We start from the raw sequence: 21,030 nt of genomic DNA, 5'->3' as shown, positions 1-21,030 counted from the left end.
AGAGTAGGGTTTGAATCCTCACAAGAGTCGATCTAGTTTTTTTGTATTCCTGACTTTGAAGTCAAGGGTGCTTGGGAAAAGAATAAATGCAATCCCCGCTTGAATATAGACACAGTCCTCTGGTGGTTACAGCCGACAACCGACTTGTCTTACCTCCGGGTTTGAGACCTATTTAACGACTCATAGCTCGTATCGAAAAAAAAAGGAAAAAAGGAAAAAAACAAAATGGATTCGAGCCTATTATTGCCAAGGTACTAGAGGGTGAGACCGAAGTATGGGTAATCTGCACTGCACCTCTCCTCGGGACGTGAAAGTAAACAAGCACCGAGTGGGGCGCACGAAACTCTCCACCCAGCTGGGATCTCTTTATCATCAGGCTGAGTACGTGAGATTCGAATCCTCACAAGGGAACTCTGATCGTTTCATAGTCTCAGACCCAAACAATACATCAGCCTCTGTCCTAATGTTTTTTGTTTTGTCTCCTTTTTTTCAATCTCAACATTTCTCTTTGTTAATGACTCTTAATTCGTCTTTCGTCAGCCTAGCATACTAGATTTTTACCTTTGCTCACTTCTGTTCAACTTTTCCGCTGTGTTTTAGTTGAAAATCGCTAAAACAAACTCCCCAAACTGAAAAAGAACACCATTTGAAATAAATGATCAGTACTAGTAAGTGGAGTTTTTATCTACTTTAAATTGCAATAAAGAAGTATCTCGTTCAAATATTTCTTTTGTTTTGGTTTGTTTTCGGAACAATGTTTCGCAAACAAGAATTTTTCTTCTGTTTGTTCTCCAAATTTCGGTTTCAACTAATATCTTCGCTGTATGCAGCATCAAAGATTCATGTCACTTAGAGTTCAATTTGTTAACATCATACATAGTCAGTGAAAAATAGACATAATTCAACTCTTACCAGAGCACCTAAGCTGTTTTCTTTGCAGGTAAAGCTCTGTTATTGGGTCCAAAACACCGTTTGATTCCATGAAACCAAGAGCTACAGCTATATAACCTGTTGATAACAAACTCAAAAGACAAACACGACACCATGCTAAATAGCAAAATGAATAGGAGACCTTTGCGAGTTGTAGCGTTAAGGCGATTAGCAGGCAGAATATCCACTGACCTGAAAATTGTTAGATATGGCGTTTGAATCCTCAAGAGATTCAACCATGTAGTACTTCCCACCTCAGTTTGCTGAGTATTTGAAATTTAAATTTAAATAGAGTGAGGTTTAACTTGAATCCTCACGAGAATAGACCCAGCTTCTTATTTCTGCTCAGCCGGGGGAACATTTGACCTCTAAATTGAAAATAGAGTGAGGTTTAAGTACGCACAAGACTCGCCACTTTTTTATGATCATCTGGTAGAGTATACGATTGTAACATTTATTTATTTATTTATTTAATGATTCGCCCGAGGGCAGGTGATAATATAATAGGACTCTAGGTCCCCTATGAAATATCAACACCCAATCCCAACCCCAAGTATGAAAGAGAAAAGTGGAAAACCAATCCGAACCCAAAGTACCCATTAAAATATTTATTTATTTATTTTTCTTTTTACATAAGAGAAGAGAAAAAGTAACAACAATTGGCAACTACAAATATTCATACGATTAACTCTACGACATTTAGGACAAATTAACTTATATGAAAGAATGTTTTCTCCATCAAATACCAATTTAAGCCTTTCAAAGAAGAAATAATTTAACTTATTTTTAAAGAAGAAATGGAAGCCTGTGACTTAATAGTATCGGGAATGGCGTTCCATAAATTAGCTAGACGGTTGAAAAAGGAATCGCGAAACAAACAAGTTTTGAAAGGCGGCGTATTAAGATAAATGCCTGAGCTGCCACGGCGGGATTTGCTTATGCAGTACTGAATGTAATTGTGAATGTTTAAGTTAATATCACCAGGACATGCATTTAAAGAAAAAAACTAGGTCGAGGTACTCGAGCCAATAATTAAGTGGTAATAACTTTAGCCGCAGTAACCTATCCTTATAACTAAAGGTGTCTGATTTGCAAATAAACTTGGTAGCACGTCTTTGAGTCTTTTCAACTAACTTAAGGTCTTAGACTATGGATTGAGGGGCCCACACCTGAGATGCGTAACAGAAATAACAACGCACTAAAGATGTATATAAAAAAACTTAATGTCTTAGTGTTCAGTAAGGAAAAGCAGTTCCTTTTGATGAATTCCATCTTTCTGTTGGCTTTCGAGACAATTGCTGTTAAATGATGGTTGCAGGTTAGATCTTTTGTGATCGTGATACCAAGATCTTTTTCTTTAGTTACCACTTCCACGTTGATACCATTAAGGGTGTAGACTCTAGCAGGACCTGCTTTCCTTCTAGTGATTCGTAAGCTGTGACACTTAGGTGGCTGAGAGTAGATTTCGTTTTCGGCAGACCAAGAGTTAAGTGCTGACAGATCAGTTTGTAGTGCAGAGCAGTAATTAATTGATGTGATCACTTTAAAGCACTTTGAATCGTCCGCGAACATCGCAAGTTTAGTTGAGCGGAGGACTTTAGGCATGTCGTTCACAAACATTAAAAAAAGAACAGGTCCAAGGATCGAGCCTTCAACGACGCCAGATTTTACTTCAGACCAGGAGGATTAGGAGCCATTGATCACTACACGTTGCTTCCTAATACAGTTAAGTAGCTCTCAAACCATTTAAGTAGAGGGTCGTCAACCCCGAAGCTTTGACAGAAGATTTTGGTGGCAAGCGGAGTCAAAAGCTTTTGAGAAATCAAGGCAAATGATGTCAGTTTCCAATCCTTTGTCGAGATTACTGCCTACTTCATAAAAATTAAGACTTGAAGCAGTTGAGTGGTACATGAAAGTCCTTTGATGAAACCATGTTGCATAGGAAACAGGGCTTCACATATGTGTGGGAGAAGACGGACCAGGACACACTTTTCTTGAATCTCGGACAGGATGGACAGAATGAAATAGGACGATAATTGGCTACGTCTGCCTTGCTATCTCTCTTATGGACAGGGCATATGTTTGCGTTTTTCCAAGCTGAGGGGAAGTATCCATTAGCGAAGGAACAATTGAAAAGGGCTGTGATGGATGGAGCCAAGGCTGAGGTACATTTTTTCAAGGCAACAGTAGGAATATTGTCAGGACCAGGAGCTTTAGAACAGTCTAGCTCTTGTAACAGTGTAGTAACTTCAAAGGTTGATACTTCGATCAAATTGAAAGATTCAGTTATTAGAGGATTTCTTCCGACCACTGAAGGGGAAGTACATGAGCCATGGTCAGAGTAGACGGATTGGAAAAAACGAAGAGACGATTCAGCTTTGGCGCAATCAGTGCTGGATTCCATGCCTTCGTAAAATATGGTGTCAGGAATGGAATTTTTACGATTCTTGACGGAAAAAACTGACCAAAATTCCCTTGGGTTAGAATAGGCCTCGTTAGCAACGTCGCGAATAAAGTGTTTACGATTCTCTCGGCACGAGTCCAGTTCTTGATTCTTTGACGCTCTCTACGGAATTTTTCGCGAAGAGAAGCATCAGTGGACTTTCTGACTTTTTTCCATAGATTTTTCTTTTTCTTAATTGCTTTGGATAGATCTTTGGAAATCCAAGGTGGAAAATTAGGATTACGACATTTCACTTTAGGAATAGAATCATTGATGGTTGAAATAACAAGATCGCACCAAAAGTCCCAGTGCATGTCCAGTTCCTCTTGGGACTTGATATTGTTTACACCGCAGCCAACAGGCAACAATGCAAGATAATTATTCAAAATTTCAAGGTTTGCTTTCGAAAAATCGAAGCGTAATCTTAGATCAAAATTCCTGAGCCTAAAAGAAGCGGCGATGTCAAATATAACGGGGTAGTGGTAGGAAGGCAGGCCAACATCTTGAAAGTAAAAGCCAGAGTCGATGCTGGACAAGTTTTTATATATACCTACTCTTTTTTTATTTGTTTCTACCTTTTTGTGAATTTATTAAATTATCATGATTAATATTCTAGGGCTAGTGTAATTTTATCTCTTGAACAATAAAGACGCATTTTTATTTTAGCATCGACAATAATAATATTGATGATGATGATGAAAAGGATTAGATTGTAAATAGGATTTTAATTGAAATCGGAACTACTATTAGGTCGTTTTTACTTTTAACTTGTAAATAGTTATTTGCTTTGAGTTTTATTAAAGTTTGATTACTATTTTTTTAAAAAAATAATAAAGTTAGGGGTGACACTTCTTACCAATTCATGCTCATTCACAATTATTTGCTACTCTTTCGATATAAGGTCTGTTATGCTGCCACTTTCCAATAATCGATAATTACTTTGACCGTTACCTGGAAATCTAGAAAACTTGTAGAACCATCGAGTCTTTCGTTAACAGACTATCCCAACGGCCCAAGTTTAGGGTGATTTAATATGGAATTCGGATCGAGTGAATCGATGACCCGACGATGTGTGATCAGCTCGGGGGCTTTTTCCCTCCAACGTTTTGACAAAACTCATCTTGGCTGTTAAAAAGCCCGCTTTCTCTTGGCAGCAGTGATACGTACAGCCACCAAACATAATGTTAACATGAAGAAAATCAACAAAGTGGAAGCATGAGGTCTGAGGAATAAGTCACAAAGTGAACAGTTACCGTTAAACTGAAAGAAAATTTAAAGCTACTCAGTTCGTCCAAACTGCGCCTTCACTAATACGCGCTCTTTAACGTTAATTATCTCACCAAGTCAACACGATTTTGTTGTTATTTACGTACGAGATTAAATTTTTTCTGTGCTGGTCAAGTAACACGTTCTTTGGATGAAAATGAGCTAAATTGGAATTTGATGTCGCCGTAACGAGGGTTAAAATGAAAACGTAATTTAGCCACTGTAAAGAGTTTCAAAGCTGACGTTTCGAGCGTTAGCCCTTTGTAAGAGCGAAAGACGAAGGGCTAACGCTCGAAACGTCAGCTTTGAAACTCTTTACGGTGTCCAAATTACATTTATCAACTCAGTTGATAAAACCCAAATTACCATGTTACTTCCACCGACGTAGCACCGCAGTTTCTTTAGAAATTAAACTTGCCTCCTTTATTTAAATTGAAGACGGCTTGTTTGTTATAAATTAAGGAAAGTATATAAGCCGCTGGGGAAAGAGTGCAAGAGAAAAGGTTGTTTTGAATCTTCGAATCGTAAGGGTTTTACAGAAATTTTGAAGCAAAAAAAATTGATAAAATAAAATACAAATACAAAATATGCCCTCGGGTCTTTTTTTTATACAAAACGGCATTTAACCACTGAAGTTTCAAACTTTTAGATGCCACCTATTCCTGATTGGCTTTTAAAAAACGGCTCCTCCTTAGCTCAAGGTATGGATCCACCACTGTTTAAAGCATCTTTGTATAAAGGAATATAAAATGTTAATGCACTAAAGGAAAATGTTCCTCCTCTTCTTTTTTTTTTCTTTCCTTCTTGAGTCGACAGAATGTTATTCCTTCACCCCCTTCCTCCCCACCCCAACCAGTCACACGCCTTCACCCCCTGCCCCCCACCCTAACCAATGACACACCTCCATATAGGATATCTTTTACCCTCGCCCCAGGCCTGCCCTTGCCCTGTCCTTATCCTTCGATGTTGATGCATTAAATTCCAACCTTGCAAGACTGCTTGCTTTACAGATTTTACATCAGACATCCACTACTCGACAAAGAACTTTTCATAATTGTGGAATAAGTCCCTAAAGTTACCAGAAGAGATCATTTACTGATGGGGGGCAGTCTTGAGACAGTATTGCATTACAACTACAAGCACACAGCAACCAAGCCTATGCTAGTGAGGAGAGTCTTCAAGCCTGCAGAATGCTTGACCTAGCAGAAGAGGCAACCTGTTTCCTTTACCGGCTTTACCCGAGCCAGAGATTTTCATTATGTGAGGTATAGGTGGGACTTGTACCTAAAAACCTAAACTCTGTCATTGGTTCCCTTTCCAGCCTTTCCAAAAAACAACTTTATGCCTCTCTAAAAATATAAACCACTCAATTCCATCAAATACAACAAGAATGGAATTTTATTACTGTATAGTGAATTGAGAACAGAGTAAAAGTATAGCCTGTACCAGTCTTTATTAAGCCAATGTTTCTTTATACAGAATAAAATAATTATTGAATGTCCAATCACAAATGTATCATAAAATTTTCATAAAGCTCTACCATATAAAACTAGTTTTATACACATTCTCATGCATACATGGAAATGTGTTTGATACGATAATAAAATTTTTTGCATCTGGCCTAGATTTTGGAAGGGGGTACTCCCCCTCCTTGTGTATTATTACATAAGCCGCAATGGCTGTGGCTTTTGAGCTGTTAAGTTATTTCTTGCTTCTTTTTTTTTTTTTTTTTTTCTTTTTTAAACCAGGAAACTGTATAGATTTGACCATTGTAATCTAAAGACAAGAATGATTTTCTGGGAAACTTTGAGAATGCAGACGACTCCAAATCAATAATTGATAGAGAAAAGTTAGGTTCACAACAATACATTTTTACTTAAATTAGGGTACCAGGGTTATTCTGAACAAAATCAATTTGAAACACTCTAATCAAGGGTTCCCTATACCCCTTTGTAAAACTCATTCACTTAAGAATATTTGGCCTTTTCATGTATCTCACTTATTTTCTTCACATTCATGAAATATTAGAAACATCACATTTCCCATAAAAATTGAAAAAAAAATTCACAAATTAATATTTTCACTTTTCACTTTTTTCTTACCTTATAATAGTATCTTATTTCATTTATTCAAGAATCATTAGTGGTCTGTTTTATGACTTTTATCGATCCATGTGAAGTCCACATTCTAAATTTTCATCATGCAAAACAAAATGGTTCATAAATCACGTTCAATTCGGCTCTTCATTTAATATAAACTTTATTCTGGGGACATGAAAAGATCTTATAATATTAAATCACCATTCACGAAGAAAAAACAAATTAAGATCAAGATTCAAGAGAAAACAAATTGCCCAATCACACTTCTCATAGAAAGGATAAGGGACCCCCCTAATCATATTCTCTCCACTTCCTTTCCAGTTTTCAAAATCAACTTCTGCATTTGTCACCAAACCAAGTTCTTCATTTCATCTTCATAGATATTGGGTATTAAACCTGATGAAGAATATATCACCACAATATTAACCCAATAAAGGCTGAAATAATCATAACATAATGGTTCCTTTAACACTGAGATTATATAAAACTTGCTTACTCAGCAACAAAATATTCAGGTTTGTTTATAAGGATCACATTTGAAATTTGTGGAGTTTAAAAACTCAAGTATACCCTGCATCAATGAATAATGCTTTAATTCTCACAAGTCAGTGATCAGCATGTAACTTCTCTCCAAAATATTCAAACATTTTCAAGCTAACAGATACATGTAATGAGAATACTCAAATTTATCAGGTAGAAGTTTTTTCATCAAACACCAAATTCTTGTAACTAATTTACAAGGAAATGTGTAGCAGCTATAGGGGAGAATCCTCTCTGATTGGTAAATTTTGACAGCAGTTGTCAACACAACAAGTTGATGAGAAAACCAATTGGAGCAAATAATTGTCTGATCAGTTATATATCAGGCCACCCATATAATGCAGAGATCCAAATAGCTGTAAATAACATGCTTAGAAGCCTTACAAATAGTCTTTGGTAATTCTATCTCGTCATCACTGCCCCAGGGATCCCATGAGATAGCTAGACGCATGCGCATAACCAGTGCTTTTCGCACGCAAATCAGTTTAGCACGGTGACTACTCATACGAAGAAAATCTTCTCTTTTTACCTTCAAGTTTCTTAAGATTGGGTCTGCAATAAGATCACTGGGTAGAAAACACCTAGAATGACTACACCAGGTTTGGAACCCGATATTCAGTGCTCGAACGATGCTGTAGACCAACCTTCACAGAACACCATGGCGGCGATCCTCAGAGGACTTAACGATACTTTGGCACAATTGACCAAAGCTTCAGAAAAGCAGACAGCGATGCTCACCAGTCTTAAAGACGACATCCTCCTTCGTCCCGAATCAGATGAGGAGGCAGAAAAGGAAGACTCAAACATGAGCAATACAAAACTAAATATTACTGCCACATTAAATAATGTGCTCGACCCGAGCGACTTTTTCGTGGTGAAAGAATCTGCTGGCTCTGACTCAGAAAAGCAGAATGATGTCCTCGAAAGCCTGACTCAGGCATTTGTACAGACCAACGATAAATCTCCTGCCATAACAGAGAAGGTTGCCAGTCTAATTGATAATATGGCCTCTGGAGGTCTTTCACCAGAAACGGTGAAGGAAAGAGTTGATAAATACCCTCTACCAGAAAACTGTAAGTTCCTGTGTACTACAACAGTTAACGAGTAGGTTTGGGATCTGCTTTCCAGGAGGAGCAGAACAGTTGACCTTGCTTTTCAGAAGGTGCAAGAATTGCTTGTTCAGGGTTTATCATCCCTGTCGATTTTGGGGGACCAGTTGGTAAAAGACCTTCAAACTGGCAAACCCACTAACGTCCGTCAGGTCCTGGACCAGGTCATGGACAGCATTGCCCTTGTGGCTAATGCCAACTATAAACTTAATAAGAAACGACGAGAGCTAATCAAGCCCGACCTCAACCCCCCTTTCACAAGGTTATGCAAAGAGGACATCAAGCCCTCTACAAAGCTATTTGGGGACGATTTGTCAAAACATCTAAAGGATATGGCAGATGCAAAGAAGGCGGGCCAGCAGATGCAGAGGACCTCTGACACCCGCACATCCAGCCATAACTATCTAAAGGCTGGGAGGCAGAAATTTCGACGCTCAAATTTCAAACCATACCACCAGACATCTACTGGCCAGAAAACATCTCAGACACGCCCTTTTTTAGGGTACAGCCGGGGACACAAGAGTGCCCCTAAAAAACCCAGCCAATCCAACAACAAAGATTAAATGATAACCAGGTGAGGACACATCCTAAATCATTTATGGATGGGGATTATTTGCATCAAATGGTCCGTATTTTTTCAGCAGGACAGCTGAACGACCATGTTGGTTCCTGGGAATCTTTGACAAATGACCAAGTCATAATTGATGCCATAAAGCACTACCATATTGAGTTTGAAGCTAATACCCCTGTCCAACCTCACCCACCAAAACAAATCCACTTCTCACCTGGTGAAAGGGAGATAATAAGTGAAGAAATATCTACACTTCTCCGTAAAGGAGTTTTGGAACAAACTGAATATGTAGAGGGGGACTTCCTCTCAACTATATTTGTGCGGCCTAAAAAAGATGGTAGCTACAGAATGATTTTAAATCTCAAACCTCTCAATGAATTTGTCTCGTACCACCATTTCAAAATGGACACTATACAAACAGCTCTTAAACTCATGCGTCCGGGGTGCTTTATGGCTTCAGTTGACCTAAAGGATGCATACTATTCTGTCCCTGTTGCTAAAGAGGACAGGAAATATTTAAAATTTGAGTGGTAAGGGAGTTATTATGAATACACATGCCTACCCAATGGCCTTGCTTGTGCCCCCAGGCTGTTCACAAAAATTTTAAAACCTGTTTACTCTCATATCAGATTAATGAGCCATCTTTGCATGGGGCACATAGATGACTCTTTCTTATTAGGATATGACTATGCTGCTTGTAAGAGGAATGTCCAGGACACAACTGACACATTCCAAAACCTGGGATTCCTAATTCATCCTGTGAAATCAGTTTTTTTTCCCACACAAAAAATAGAATTTCTTGGGTTTTTACTTAGCAGTATTCTTATGACAATTAGACTTCCCCCTGCCAAAGCTGCATGCGTACGTATAGCCTGTCAGAATTTACTACTCAAAACTGAGGTGAACATCAGAGAAACTGCCCACGTCATTGGCTTGATAGTCTCAAGTCTACCTGCAGTGCAATTTGGAGAATTGTATTACAGGAATCTAGAAAAGAATAAGGTCCTTGCACAGCAGGCTAGCAAGGGTAATTATGATGGGCCATTATATTTGTCTAAGGATGCCAAAGTAGATTTGTCTTGGTGGATAAATAATGTGGACTCTTCTTTTAAGAAGATTGTTCAGCCTAACCCTGACATGACCCTGACAACAGATGATACTTATACCCTCAGTTGATATTTGTCATATAAATCTGTTTGACTTACTACGTTTCAGTTAATAAACTGATTATAGTGATTCATCATTCAGTGTTTGTTCCTCATGTGACTGTCTTGGCTTTGAAATCTCATGGGATCCCTGGGGCAGTGATGACGAGATAGAATTGAAAAATTAAACGAGACTTACCTGTAAGTTGAAGTTTGATTGGAATTCTATCGAGTCATCAAACTGCACCAAGGGATCACATGCCCACCCTTGGGCAACAAATCATACTTACATTTGATTTTACCCACCCATTTATTTGTAATGCTATTGACATTACAGTTCTTATATAATCTACTTCAAGGTGATCAGACTGTCACATTCAGCTGTAAATACTGGTTATGCGCATGCGTCTAGCTATCTCATGTGATCCCTTGGTGCAGTTTGATGACTCAATAGAATTCCAATCAAACTTCAACTTACAGGTAAGTCTCGTTTAATTTTTCAATTAATTCATACACACCAAATTTGGATTCCACCATATTGATTGTGTTTTTCTGAAACAGCTTGTTCTCATACTCCACTAGATATTTCCAGAATCCATTATTTGGTCGGACAAGACGTCTCTTTTTGTGGACGTGTGCATGAGCATCAAACAGCCTCATCTTTTGATATTTCATCAAGTAAGCCAATACCAAAGTTGCTGATCTGAAAAATAAATGTACATGTACCAACTAGGAAAGATTGTGGTTTATTGTCGGTTGAATTCGTGCATACCACACCCTTTCACATACATGTATTCTCAGTAAGTAACAGTAAGTAAGTGAGTTTATTTATACATATAAACATAGAAGAGTTAAAAAAAACTTGATCAAACATGTGCATGTAGAAAAAATTTAGAAATTTACTAACTAAAGGGAAAAACTTTATATTAACTACATTACGAAGTAATACCTGTTACTAACATTAAAAATACATCATTTTATAGAATTTATTAATGAATTAAAAAGAGCTAAATTTTGGCATATTAGAAGTCACCTTATAATGATACAAAATTAAAGTATATCAAGTTACAATTATAGTTAAAATAATAACAACAAGAATAATAATAATGGTTATGAAAATAATACTATTATAATTTCTGCATGGATGTAGATTGATTATTTTTTATTTTCACAAATACAATTTTAGGGCTAAAGATGGAGTAAGAAGTCTTTTCTGACCACAATAAGTAATTTGTAATGACTGAACTTCAGTTATAACAAATAGCAAACAAACAAAAAGGAAACAACAACAACAGCAAACAGAATACAAAATGAAAACCAAACTGAAAATAACTAGATAGAGACCAAAACAAACAAATCAAAGCAAGAAAATGCACACAAACATACAGACAAAAGCAAACGAAGTAAACAAAAGAAAACAAACGAAACTGTCCAAAATGGCATAAGAAGGTGAAGAAGCAGCCATCCTGGGGTCATCAAGAAGATTCACCCCCTTCACTCCTGCTTCCCCCAATCCGCCTTGAAACTTAATACTTCAGTGAAAAAAAAATTCACCTGCTTATTCCTGCAATGCAGTGGACAAGAACCTTTCCTCTTTCTCGTCGAACCTTTTCTATATCATCAGCAAAATTGAAGAACAAAACTTTTGGTCAACAAACCTTTCCCATCAATAAGTAAAACAACAAGAGAGTTTGTCGCACAAATGAAATATGTAAGATCGCAGCTTGGAGTGAGAGGATAGGCGTGCATGGAATAAAATCTAATTCAACTTACCGATTTTATCGGCCACTAAATCAAAGTATATTCCGATGTTGCAGGTCGGGTTATCTTCTAGCTTTATCCTTGTGCAAGTAATCGATTCATAGGTCAATTCGGGAGATTCCAATGCAGCTGAAAATTATGAAAGATGAAAAGAAGGGCCAGGTCTCAGTGGATAATTGAGTCAGTGAAAACACGTACTAACTCGAGTTGCAGAATGCAGACCATATCCAATGCAAAATGTGATACTGTCATGAAATAAATGCGGTGTTAGGCTCGATTAAATTCGTATTTGACTCATTCTTACCGCTGATGACGCAGGTTATTCCATTTTCCTTGAGCAGATCTTCCTTTTTTGCCGCAGCTAGCCCTCCTAGGTAAAGATAGTCGGTAATTTTCGCCATGTTGCCCAGATCTAGCGGGCTGCAATGCTTACTAGCTGACATTACACCAGAATCCTCAGTTACACACGCAAAGTAATTTGTAATATTCTGATCATGTGCATATTTGGTAGAAAATTTTCAACAGGCAGGGAGAAGATTTCACTCCTTGGCGGAAGTCTTCATATTTTGGAAAGCAAACAAAACGGTGGTAATCAGAGCAGAACCTGGGACTCACTAGTCATGTGACTTCTTCATTTTTTTTTTTTTTCCCTCGACTTTTTGACTTTGTTCTTATTTTGAATTTGGGCACCATCGACACATGCACACAACTAGGAAAATGCTCAAAAACATTTGCGACAACTATTTCAAGAGATTATCACAAAAAAAAAAAAAAAAAAAGAAAACAATAACTATCCTAATAAAATGTAATTGAGGGAAAAATTTTTGAAAATTTAAATGATATCAAATAATCTTGAGTAAATTTGCACTCTTTAACTATTAGTATAGGTAATCACATGATTTCGAGTGCAATTTGGAATAAATAAGCACGAGTAAATTTTTTCAAAGACTAACAAAATTGCATGAGTCCATAGGGCAAGTGCAATTTGTGGTCTTTGAAAAAATTTACAAGTGCTTATTTATTCCAAATTGCACGAGAAAATCGTGTGATTATCTATTAATAACATACATGAAAAAATACGAGGTAGCTTCTCATAACTACGCAGAAGAAAAGCACGCGCATCACGTGCAAAAATAATTTATTCAAACCCTGCAAGTGATATTGACCTTGACATTGACCTTGACAAATCATTCTGACCAATCAGAATGTCTGGTTTGTTTCTTTCTTTGCACTGAATTAACTCTCTTCTGCATTGAATTAACTGAAAACTGCATTCATCTCAACCAATCAGAACTGAAAAATCTTTTCATGTATATTATTAGTAAAAAACATGCTTTATAACAGGTTGGAGAAATCATGAAAATGACCCGTCGCTGTAAGGACTCAGTTCTCAGTGTAGAGTGGAGAAAAAGGTGCACTGCTTTTCCCACTTGTGCTTGGCTGTCAGTTGGAGGTGAAAAGTAAGAAAGTGAGAACTCAAAACATGGTATTTCAGAGAAAGTGAGAACTCAAAACATGGTATTTCAGAGAAAAAGTTGCAAATGTAATTTTTGGATACTCTTTTGTCCATCTCCTCTGACCAAGAGCATGCAAATGCTACCACTCTTCCTAGATGGGATTCCACAGCTCCCGGAAGTGATTAACATGTAACTTCCCCCTATAATATCAAACATTAGCAGACAGGTAGTAGGGGCACTCAAACTTATTAGGTAGAGGTTATCTTGAACTACCAGCTCATTCTTGTAACCAATTTTTGTGGAAATGTGTGGGTTTGTGTGGTCTCTAGCAGTTTGCAAAGTTTCATTGACCGTTATCTTAAAAACAATTAGTAAATTGAGTACAGATAAAAAGCACAGTGCAAAGCATACAGTGATTTGCACAAAATCACCACAAAGGGACCCACCCCAGCTCAGCTCTTGATCAACTAGTAACCCAAACATCTGATATTCTTTCTCAGTCAACAAACAGCCAAATACATCCAAACAATGTCTTTATTTCTACACACGTCGGTAAAATTCTCCATGCCTAAGTATCTACTCATTTTCTTCACTGCGTAGTCTTGCATTGGCATTTGTTATCTTGATGGCCAGCTGTTGTGCACGCTCCACTATCTCCTTTCTCTTCTTACTGGACACATTGTGAGCAATCTCAGCTGCATAGCTCTTGTTGGCCATCAGCAGGACTTCTAGTTCCTGATGAAACAAAAACAAAAAACTAATTAAATAACAATTTAGAAAAAAAAAAGGAGATAATGGAAAAGTCTAAGATGACTGCTGTTTACTACTGGTGATAACAACAGTGGGAAAGTTGTTCGCCTGCCATTAAGCAGTATGGTGGTAATGTGATTAAAAAGTTGGCTTTTTAGCTTACAAAAACCAGGAAAAATTTGATCATGGCTGCATCTGTTGATGAGTTATATCCACTTCCGCTAGCCTAGTTCATGTAATCAGCCCCTCTGCTCAACGAAAAAATTGTTGACCAGAAATTATTACCATAATTAAACAAGAAGTCGTATATGTGAACGATCCTTCGCAGTAAAGCACTATTTGAGCAATAGTGAAAATCAGACCTGAAAAAAATTTCAGGCCTGCACGGGATTCGAACCACTGACCTCTGCGATACTAGTGCAACGCTCTACCAATTGAGCTAACAAGCCAACTGGGAGCAGGCCATCAAATTAAATCGACATAAACCCGTAGATGATAAATCAAATTGTTTGATTTATCATCTACGGGTTTATATCGAATTAATTTGATGGCCTGCTCCCAGTTGGCTTGTTAGCTCAATTGGTAGAGCGCTGCACTAGTATCGCAGAGGTCAGTGGTTCGAGTCCCGTACAGGCCTGAAATTTTTTTCAGGTCTGATTTTCACTATTGCTCAAATAGTGCTTTACTGTGAAGGATCGTTCACATATACGTCTCATAACCGCAGTTCATACATGTTACATATGTTTCATATGTTTGTTGTTGTTTAAACAAGAAGTGTTGCAACGTGGATTGAGAACCAAGAACACTGGACATTAAGAAAGAGGTCCTCTCCTGTCTCACCCATGAACATTGCCTCTCTCTCCTTCCTTTGGACAACCACCACTATCCTAACTACTCCAGTGATTACAACAGATTAATGGCAGGGCCATGAAATCTGAAGTCATCATGGTTTTAGTTCAAAGTGAGGTGCTTTTTAAAGGAAGGGGTTTCTTAAAACACGTAGCCTGGTGTCAAAATTATTTCATGGTCATAAAAATTTAACTGAACATTAAATTGTCGAAAAGATTTGAGATAAAAAGTACAGGTGGCAAAACATCATGCTTCCATATGGAAAATCGAACAATAAAGAATCAGAATAACAGCACGATTCTTAGAGTAGGTGATGAAATATGCCAATTACCAGCTTATTTTGAGAACCCTGATAGCATCAGTAAACAAAGCAACTGACTATTCTTCTTGTGCAAATAGAAATAATGGAGATATCTATTTCAAGCACACTAAAAGTTAAGAAATCAAGGAAGAAATGTATCCAAAACTTAGCCAGCTGGGAAGTACTGATAGGTTTCATCTATTCATTCACTGGTTAACATACACTTGGACTTGGAAAAGTGGGTTAACAATTAGACCTTCTGTCAAAATTCATTACACTTTGGTTACCCCTCTGAATCTCGCATGAAAAACCAAACAGGAATTTTTCTTTTCAATTTCAATGCATCTTCATACAAAAAGAAAATGAAAAAAAAAAATATTAACCAAGGGATATTGTTTGATTTAAATCCAAATTCTAAGAGCATAATTATTAGAAATGTATGAGAGACAGTGTAGAGAAGTGATATTTACTTCATAACAGTAAAGCAGGGTTCACATCCTTTTTTTTAGGAACAAAATTTAATATTTCAAGGACTTTTCCAAGACTGTTTTTTTCAGGACTATAAATTTCACCTTTAACTCTTTCATTTCAAAGATTTCAAAATCAATTCCCCTTGTGGTCTACACCTGTACATACCTACATGTATTTTAACACAAAAATTCTGAAAACTTTATTCCTTAAGTTTAAAAGACTTTGACGGCTTTCCCGCTCATCATTCTAGTCTTTGTCTTGGACTTTCTGGTAAGGACTGGAAAATGTCAAAATAAAATTCCAGGACTTTCCAAGTTATCCAGGACCCCTACAAGACCTACTTAAGGACTTAAATCAATGTTCCAATGATTTGTCAGGTAATGGAGATCAAAGAATTTCACTGCATCCATGCAAAATTTTGATGGCCTGGCCTATTTTCTGTCTCTGTTTTCATCTTCTTTAAATTCATATATGGAGAATATTCTGTGGTCACTTTACATTGTTCTCCTCCAACTATGTGTACAATCCTCAACAGAAATTTCAGTTCTCACCTTGACATTGTGAATGACAAATTTCTTGAACCCATCTGGCATCAGATGTCTGGTTTTCTTGTTGCTGCCATAGCCAATACTGGGCATTAAATATTGGCCCTTGAACCTCCTACGTACTCTGTTGTCAATACCTTTGGGCTTGCGCCAGCTTGGCTAAAAGCAATACCACAATTTATTGTATTACTTAGTTTCCTTGGATGTCTAACATAAAGAACACTGACAGGCTTGATTTCAAATTAAAAATAGAGAAACAAGGATTGTTAAGGCCTTCAGAAAGTGAAACCATGACCATCATAAACCTCTAACAAGAGTTTTTCTGTTTCAGAGAAGAAGCCGGTTGGGCATTAAAAAGAGGTTTAGAGATCTGTTTAGCTATCTTAACTTCATTGATAATTTTAATCTTGTGGATTGATTGGCATACTATAGACCTTTCAGAGTCAATCTAAGTGCACACAGAGTACTAACTTCTTTATTAACTTGAAACTTTGCACATAAATAAAATGCAGGTATTTTGTTGCATGCAGCTGATGTACATTTTGGATTGAGGTTCATACCATAGAACATTAAGAAAGAGGTCCTACATGCACCTCACCCAAACAAAATGAGTTTTTCTCCTTCCCTTGGACGACCACCACTTTCATTACAAAGCCAGTAGCAATTAAAGCTATGGTTTAAGTTCAGAGTGTGGTGCTTTTAAAGGGAAGGTAATTCTAAAACCATAACTTGCAAAACCTCCTGTTTGTGAATGCCTAGTGAGATAACTACACAACATTTCTATCAAAATTACCCTTCAAACCCACTACTTTATTCTTGGCTACAGTGAACAAACCCACTGGCAAGAAAAGCTTCTTAACCTTTTGAATCCTTTAAGTGACCAGCATCTAATTTCTCCTCAAAGTAATGCTGTTGAATCATTTATTAAGAATCAGGAGAATAAAGAAAATGATTGCCTGATAAACCCTTTAACAACTAAGATCTGATTGTTGATTCTCCCCTCCAGCTGCGATGCATTTTCTTGTAGATTAGTTGCAAGAATTTGGTGTTAGATCAAGATGACAACTTCTACCTGACAAGTTTGAGCTCTCCACTTGCCTGTCACAAGATAATCAGTTCAGGGAGTCGAGGGGTTAAGAAGCTTTGAAACATAAACCAATTCTCCTTGTCAGTTCCAAAGGAAATGTATAGAGAAAAGTATGAAGAATATGGATGCTAGTGTTTGGGTTAAGATGGTTAAAAATACTTGAAATTATACAAACCTTGACTCGGAGAAATCGATCAGACTGATGTCTAATGAATCTCTTCTTTCTCTTTTTTACAATGCAGGGTTTATTTGCTGGCATAACCATCTTGGCTGAGAAAGAAAATAAGATAAAATAAAATAGAAGGTTTAGGTTTAATTAAAATACTGTACTAATCGTGTCAACTTCTTCAAAAAATCATCAAACGCTTGAGTGTGAGCTGCCGAAATAATTTGCGAAGCAAGAATAAAATGTGCTGCAAGAAGGGCACAGAAAAAACGAAGTATTAACCGAAAAAACACAAAACTTTGAAAAAATATATACTTATAGATGGCACTTTCTTCAAGTGACTGACAGAGTCATGTGGAATCTATCGACATCCCACTAAACACGTCGGGAAAAACAACTGAACATCCTCGTGATTATTCCCGACGATTAGACCAGGAGACACACGTTCCTTGTCTCCTTGGATGAACTGAAGGATTCAGTGTTAAGTACTGCAATTCCCAAACCCACTTGGCTTCTCTTCATGTACATTCCATTTCATTGTAATTTCAAAGCCCCGCATCATTCGCGTTGTTTCACATTACAACACAAACTCTCAATAAAAATATTTATACTGAAGATATTTTCAAGAAATACGGCAGAAAATGGATATGTTTTGATCAGTTGATGTTTCGAAATGAAGGGAAATATGCTGAGATGAAATCCGCTCACCTCACTCGATGATACGAGCAGCAAAGAAAATGGCGAAGAGGCCATTGCAGGGGTCGCGAAGGATCATGGAGCCGTTTCAAAGCTCACCCACACAGCCCCACATGAGTTTTCCTTTTACGTGCTTGAGGGTAGGGTGCCTAGTAACAATAACTTTGTCAAGAACGTAAGAATAGGCCCGCAATGAGTGTGAAGCAGAACAGTCCTTCGCAGAAGACAAACATTATGGAGGCAAACTTTCTAATGCGATTTTGATGCGATCCAAACGAGAGCTCCTTTTTCTGAAGCTCAGTGCGCGACTTAACAAACGAATAAAACGCTTTTAGAAATGAACGCTTACAATTAAATTGTAAGCGCTGACGAAGTCAATCTATTCGTTACGTTTAAAGAAGAAAATCGATTAAAAACTCGCGGAAAATCGATGAAAAGAAATTGATATTTTTTACATCCATCGGTTCTCGCACGGCATCTTGCAAATCCAGATCACAGGAACGGAAAAGAATGTAACGAACGCCACATCGTAATCAACTGACTTGCACTACAATGTCCTGGCTCGCGCAAATGAAACCTTTGCTGACTTCACAATAGTTTGTTTCTAACTGCCGCGCGCAAGAGATTACATACATTAGTTCACCACACCGGGCTCATGAGAAACATTACCAGGAGCTAAAATGGCAACCAATCTCGTTGAAAAACTCCCAGAGTCAGTTTTGCTGAACATATTTCACAACTTTCCTTCTAAAGATCTAGGTCGCGTAGGGATGGTGTGTAAAAATTGGCACCGAATTGCTTCGGATTATTCGCTCTGGCAACATGTGGATTTACGTGGGTTGAGGCTTAAGAAAGAAAGTGTAATAGCTTTGATTGAGAAGGTATCTCCCTTTGTTTCTGTGATGAACATCAGTGGATGTGGCTTTACGATTGCTTTTATAACTACTGTAGCAAAGAAATGTGTCAAGTTAAAAACTCTTAGGTAAGTCTCTTTAATTTGCAGCGTCCTCGTTTCCGTAATAATTCAGTCAATAATAATAATGAGCGTGTAGAAATGAAAATAAACAATTTAAAAAATCGAGTTTCCGGATGGGATTTGAACCCACTAGATCACGGAGGGTCGTGGGTTCAAATCCCATCCGGAAACTCGATTTTTTAAATAATAATAATGATAAAAACACTTTCGTTACTCACACAAAATTGACATAAAAACCATAAACCGTTTTCATGCTAAGACGATGAGTTATCTTTAGCTAATGATATTATAGAAATCGGTTTTCATGAATTACTGATCAGTTTAAGCTGGGTTTGCGAATAAGGGAAGGCAAATCAACCAATCAACTACAACAACAACAACGATTTATTGCTCACATTTCCTTACTCAGTTGCATGAAATCAACAATTATATTTCGCTAAATTAAAACCTTATAGATATTTGTAGCAAATAGTAGAAAAGTTAAATGTAGATATGTGTATGGGCTACAGGATGACTCAAGTAAAGTTGAATGAAAGCGGATTTATTTTCAGTTACTTTTATTTCTCTTTCAGTCTTCAAGGGGCTCATTTTATAGACTTGGATTACGACTTTCATCTTAGCTGGACCTCTTTCAAAACCCTTGAAAATCTGGACGTTCGTTTTCTTGAAGGCCTTTGTGCTAACACTTTCATAGAACATATTCATCTCTTTAGGAGTATTCAAAGTCTTGGATTAGCAAATATTAATTCATCAGGAGAGCTGGAAAGAATTTTTAAATCGCTGCGCAATTTGCGTGTAGTTCATTGCCAGAATTGCCCCTCCTTAACAGATTCCCATATAGACATCCTGGCAGATTCTTGTCCCAAACTAGAGTCGCTTTGCCTCACTGGATGCATCTACGTCACGGGGTCCACTTTCCCGCGTCTAATTGGCAAATGCAAAAATCTTCAAACCCTGCTCATGAGTTGCACTAGATTGCAAAATAGCAACATAATAAAAACGGATTGGAGTAAGGCTAGACTGACCGAGCTTGACTTTTCCTACTGTTATGGAATTGGCGAGAGTGGGCTGATGGAAATTCTTCCCAAATTGACAGAACTACGGTATCTTCAGTTATCTTTTTGTGGCTGGGGCAGAGCTTTCAGCGACAAGGTTGTAAGCGCCATGTCACAAACGAACCACCTACAGCTCGAAATCCTCGATATTCACAGTAGCTTCAATATCACCAGCGAGACACTGTGTAAGTTCGCTGAAAGTTGTCCTCGTTTAACAAGTCTTTGTATTGGAAGCGCAACCACATCCTGCGAAGAGCTAGAGACATTGCTGAAAAATTTAGGAAACTTAAAACACTTTTACATCACAAAGCAAGCCACGATAAAAACTGAAACTGTATTCACCGATATCAAAAGATTTTGTCCACGCATTGAAACTCTGGCGTTACATAATTTTTACGCCATAAACAGGCATCGCGTCGAAGAAGCTCTTGTCGAGCTCGTAAGAACTTGCCAACGTTTGAAGGTTCTTTGCATTCGAGGAACAAATGTTCCTTTAAGAACCGAATTAGCTCAACTTGCTGACAAAGTTAAGACTTGTACTAAACGAAGCGATGTTGAAATATCCCGAAAACCTCATTTTTTGTTTGCTGGAGCTAAACTGTGTTTGGATAGCGTCCTCAAAAACTCAACTCCTTTGAACTGAAACTCGTATTAGTTTGGCAGATTTTTTTTGTTTTTTAAAGTTCTTCGCCTCGTTTCTCTTAGATTGCATAATATTAATGACTTATACCCTACGAAAAACTGATGCATCCTGTTAAGCTGACAAAGAGCACGAGAAGAAACCATTTTACCTTATGAAATAAATGAACAAAT

The 21,030-nt window shown here is 37.5% G+C and overlaps 3 protein-coding genes, 1 non-coding gene and 1 pseudogene across 4 annotated transcripts; 2 read left to right on the top strand and 3 right to left on the bottom strand.

Annotated features, from left to right (window-relative positions):
- Positions 1–6,067: 6,067 nt before the first annotated feature.
- LOC111335093 (dual specificity protein phosphatase 14) lies at positions 6,068–12,461 on the bottom strand. Its single transcript, XM_022940943.2, has 5 exons — positions 12,169–12,461; positions 11,877–11,993; positions 11,658–11,715; positions 10,622–10,806; positions 6,068–7,134 (listed from the first exon to the last, which is right to left on the bottom strand). The coding sequence occupies exons 1-5, from the start codon at positions 12,305–12,307 to the stop codon at positions 7,085–7,087; spliced, it is 549 nt and encodes a 182-aa protein (XP_022796678.1). The 5' UTR covers positions 12,308–12,461; the 3' UTR covers positions 6,068–7,084.
- LOC148736328 (uncharacterized) lies at positions 7,859–9,405 on the top strand (annotated as a pseudogene).
- Positions 12,462–13,837: 1,376 nt separating the features above from the next.
- LOC111335084 (large ribosomal subunit protein eL32) lies at positions 13,838–18,332 on the bottom strand. Its single transcript, XM_022940931.2, has 4 exons — positions 18,199–18,332; positions 17,500–17,594; positions 16,244–16,396; positions 13,838–14,056 (listed from the first exon to the last, which is right to left on the bottom strand). The coding sequence occupies exons 2-4, from the start codon at positions 17,587–17,589 to the stop codon at positions 13,898–13,900; spliced, it is 402 nt and encodes a 133-aa protein (XP_022796666.1). The 5' UTR covers positions 17,590–17,594; positions 18,199–18,332; the 3' UTR covers positions 13,838–13,897.
- On the bottom strand, positions 14,844–15,056 carry LOC148736327 (small nucleolar RNA SNORA81). The gene has a single exon (XR_015999532.1). It is a non-coding gene; the product is annotated as a small nucleolar RNA SNORA81 (small nucleolar RNA).
- A 135-nt stretch (positions 18,333–18,467) lies between the features above and the next one.
- Positions 18,468–21,030, top strand: LOC111335091 (S-phase kinase-associated protein 2). Its single transcript, XM_022940941.2, has 2 exons — positions 18,468–19,168; positions 19,735–21,030. Exons 1-2 carry the CDS (start codon positions 18,867–18,869, stop codon positions 20,858–20,860), a joined length of 1,428 nt encoding a protein of 475 aa, XP_022796676.2. The 5' UTR covers positions 18,468–18,866; the 3' UTR covers positions 20,861–21,030.

The sequence above is a fragment of the Stylophora pistillata genome, chromosome 3, assembly GCF_964205215.1.
Source record: "Stylophora pistillata chromosome 3, jaStyPist1.2, whole genome shotgun sequence".
NCBI lineage: Eukaryota > Metazoa > Cnidaria > Anthozoa > Scleractinia > Pocilloporidae > Stylophora > Stylophora pistillata.
The sequence above is the reverse complement of the archived record's forward strand: the minus strand, read 5'-3'. Positions and strand labels throughout refer to the sequence as shown.

Coding starts and splice junctions, on each gene's coding strand:
- LOC111335084 (XM_022940931.2), bottom strand. CDS start 17,589: ATGGTTATGCCAGCAAATAAACCCTGCATTGTAAAAAAGAGAAAGAAG. Junction 16,397..17,499: donor ATCGATTTCTCCGAGTCAAG/GTTTGTATAATT, acceptor TATTGCTTTTAG/CCAAGCTGGCGCAAGCCCAA. Junction 14,057..16,243: donor TTGTCATTCACAATGTCAAG/GTGAGAACTGAA, acceptor TTGTTTCATCAG/GAACTAGAAGTCCTGCTGAT.
- LOC111335091 (XM_022940941.2), top strand. CDS start 18,867: ATGGCAACCAATCTCGTTGAAAAACTCCCAGAGTCAGTTTTGCTGAAC. Junction 19,169..19,734: donor GTCAAGTTAAAAACTCTTAG/GTAAGTCTCTTT, acceptor TTTCTCTTTCAG/TCTTCAAGGGGCTCATTTTA.
- LOC111335093 (XM_022940943.2), bottom strand. CDS start 12,307: ATGTCAGCTAGTAAGCATTGCAGCCCGCTAGATCTGGGCAACATGGCG. Junction 10,807..11,657: donor TGCATTGCAGGAATAAGCAG/GTGAATTTTTTT, acceptor TTTATTTTTCAG/ATCAGCAACTTTGGTATTGG. Junction 7,135..10,621: donor TATGGTGGAATCCAAATTTG/GTGTGTATGAAT, acceptor ATTCTTCATCAG/GTTTAATACCCAATATCTAT.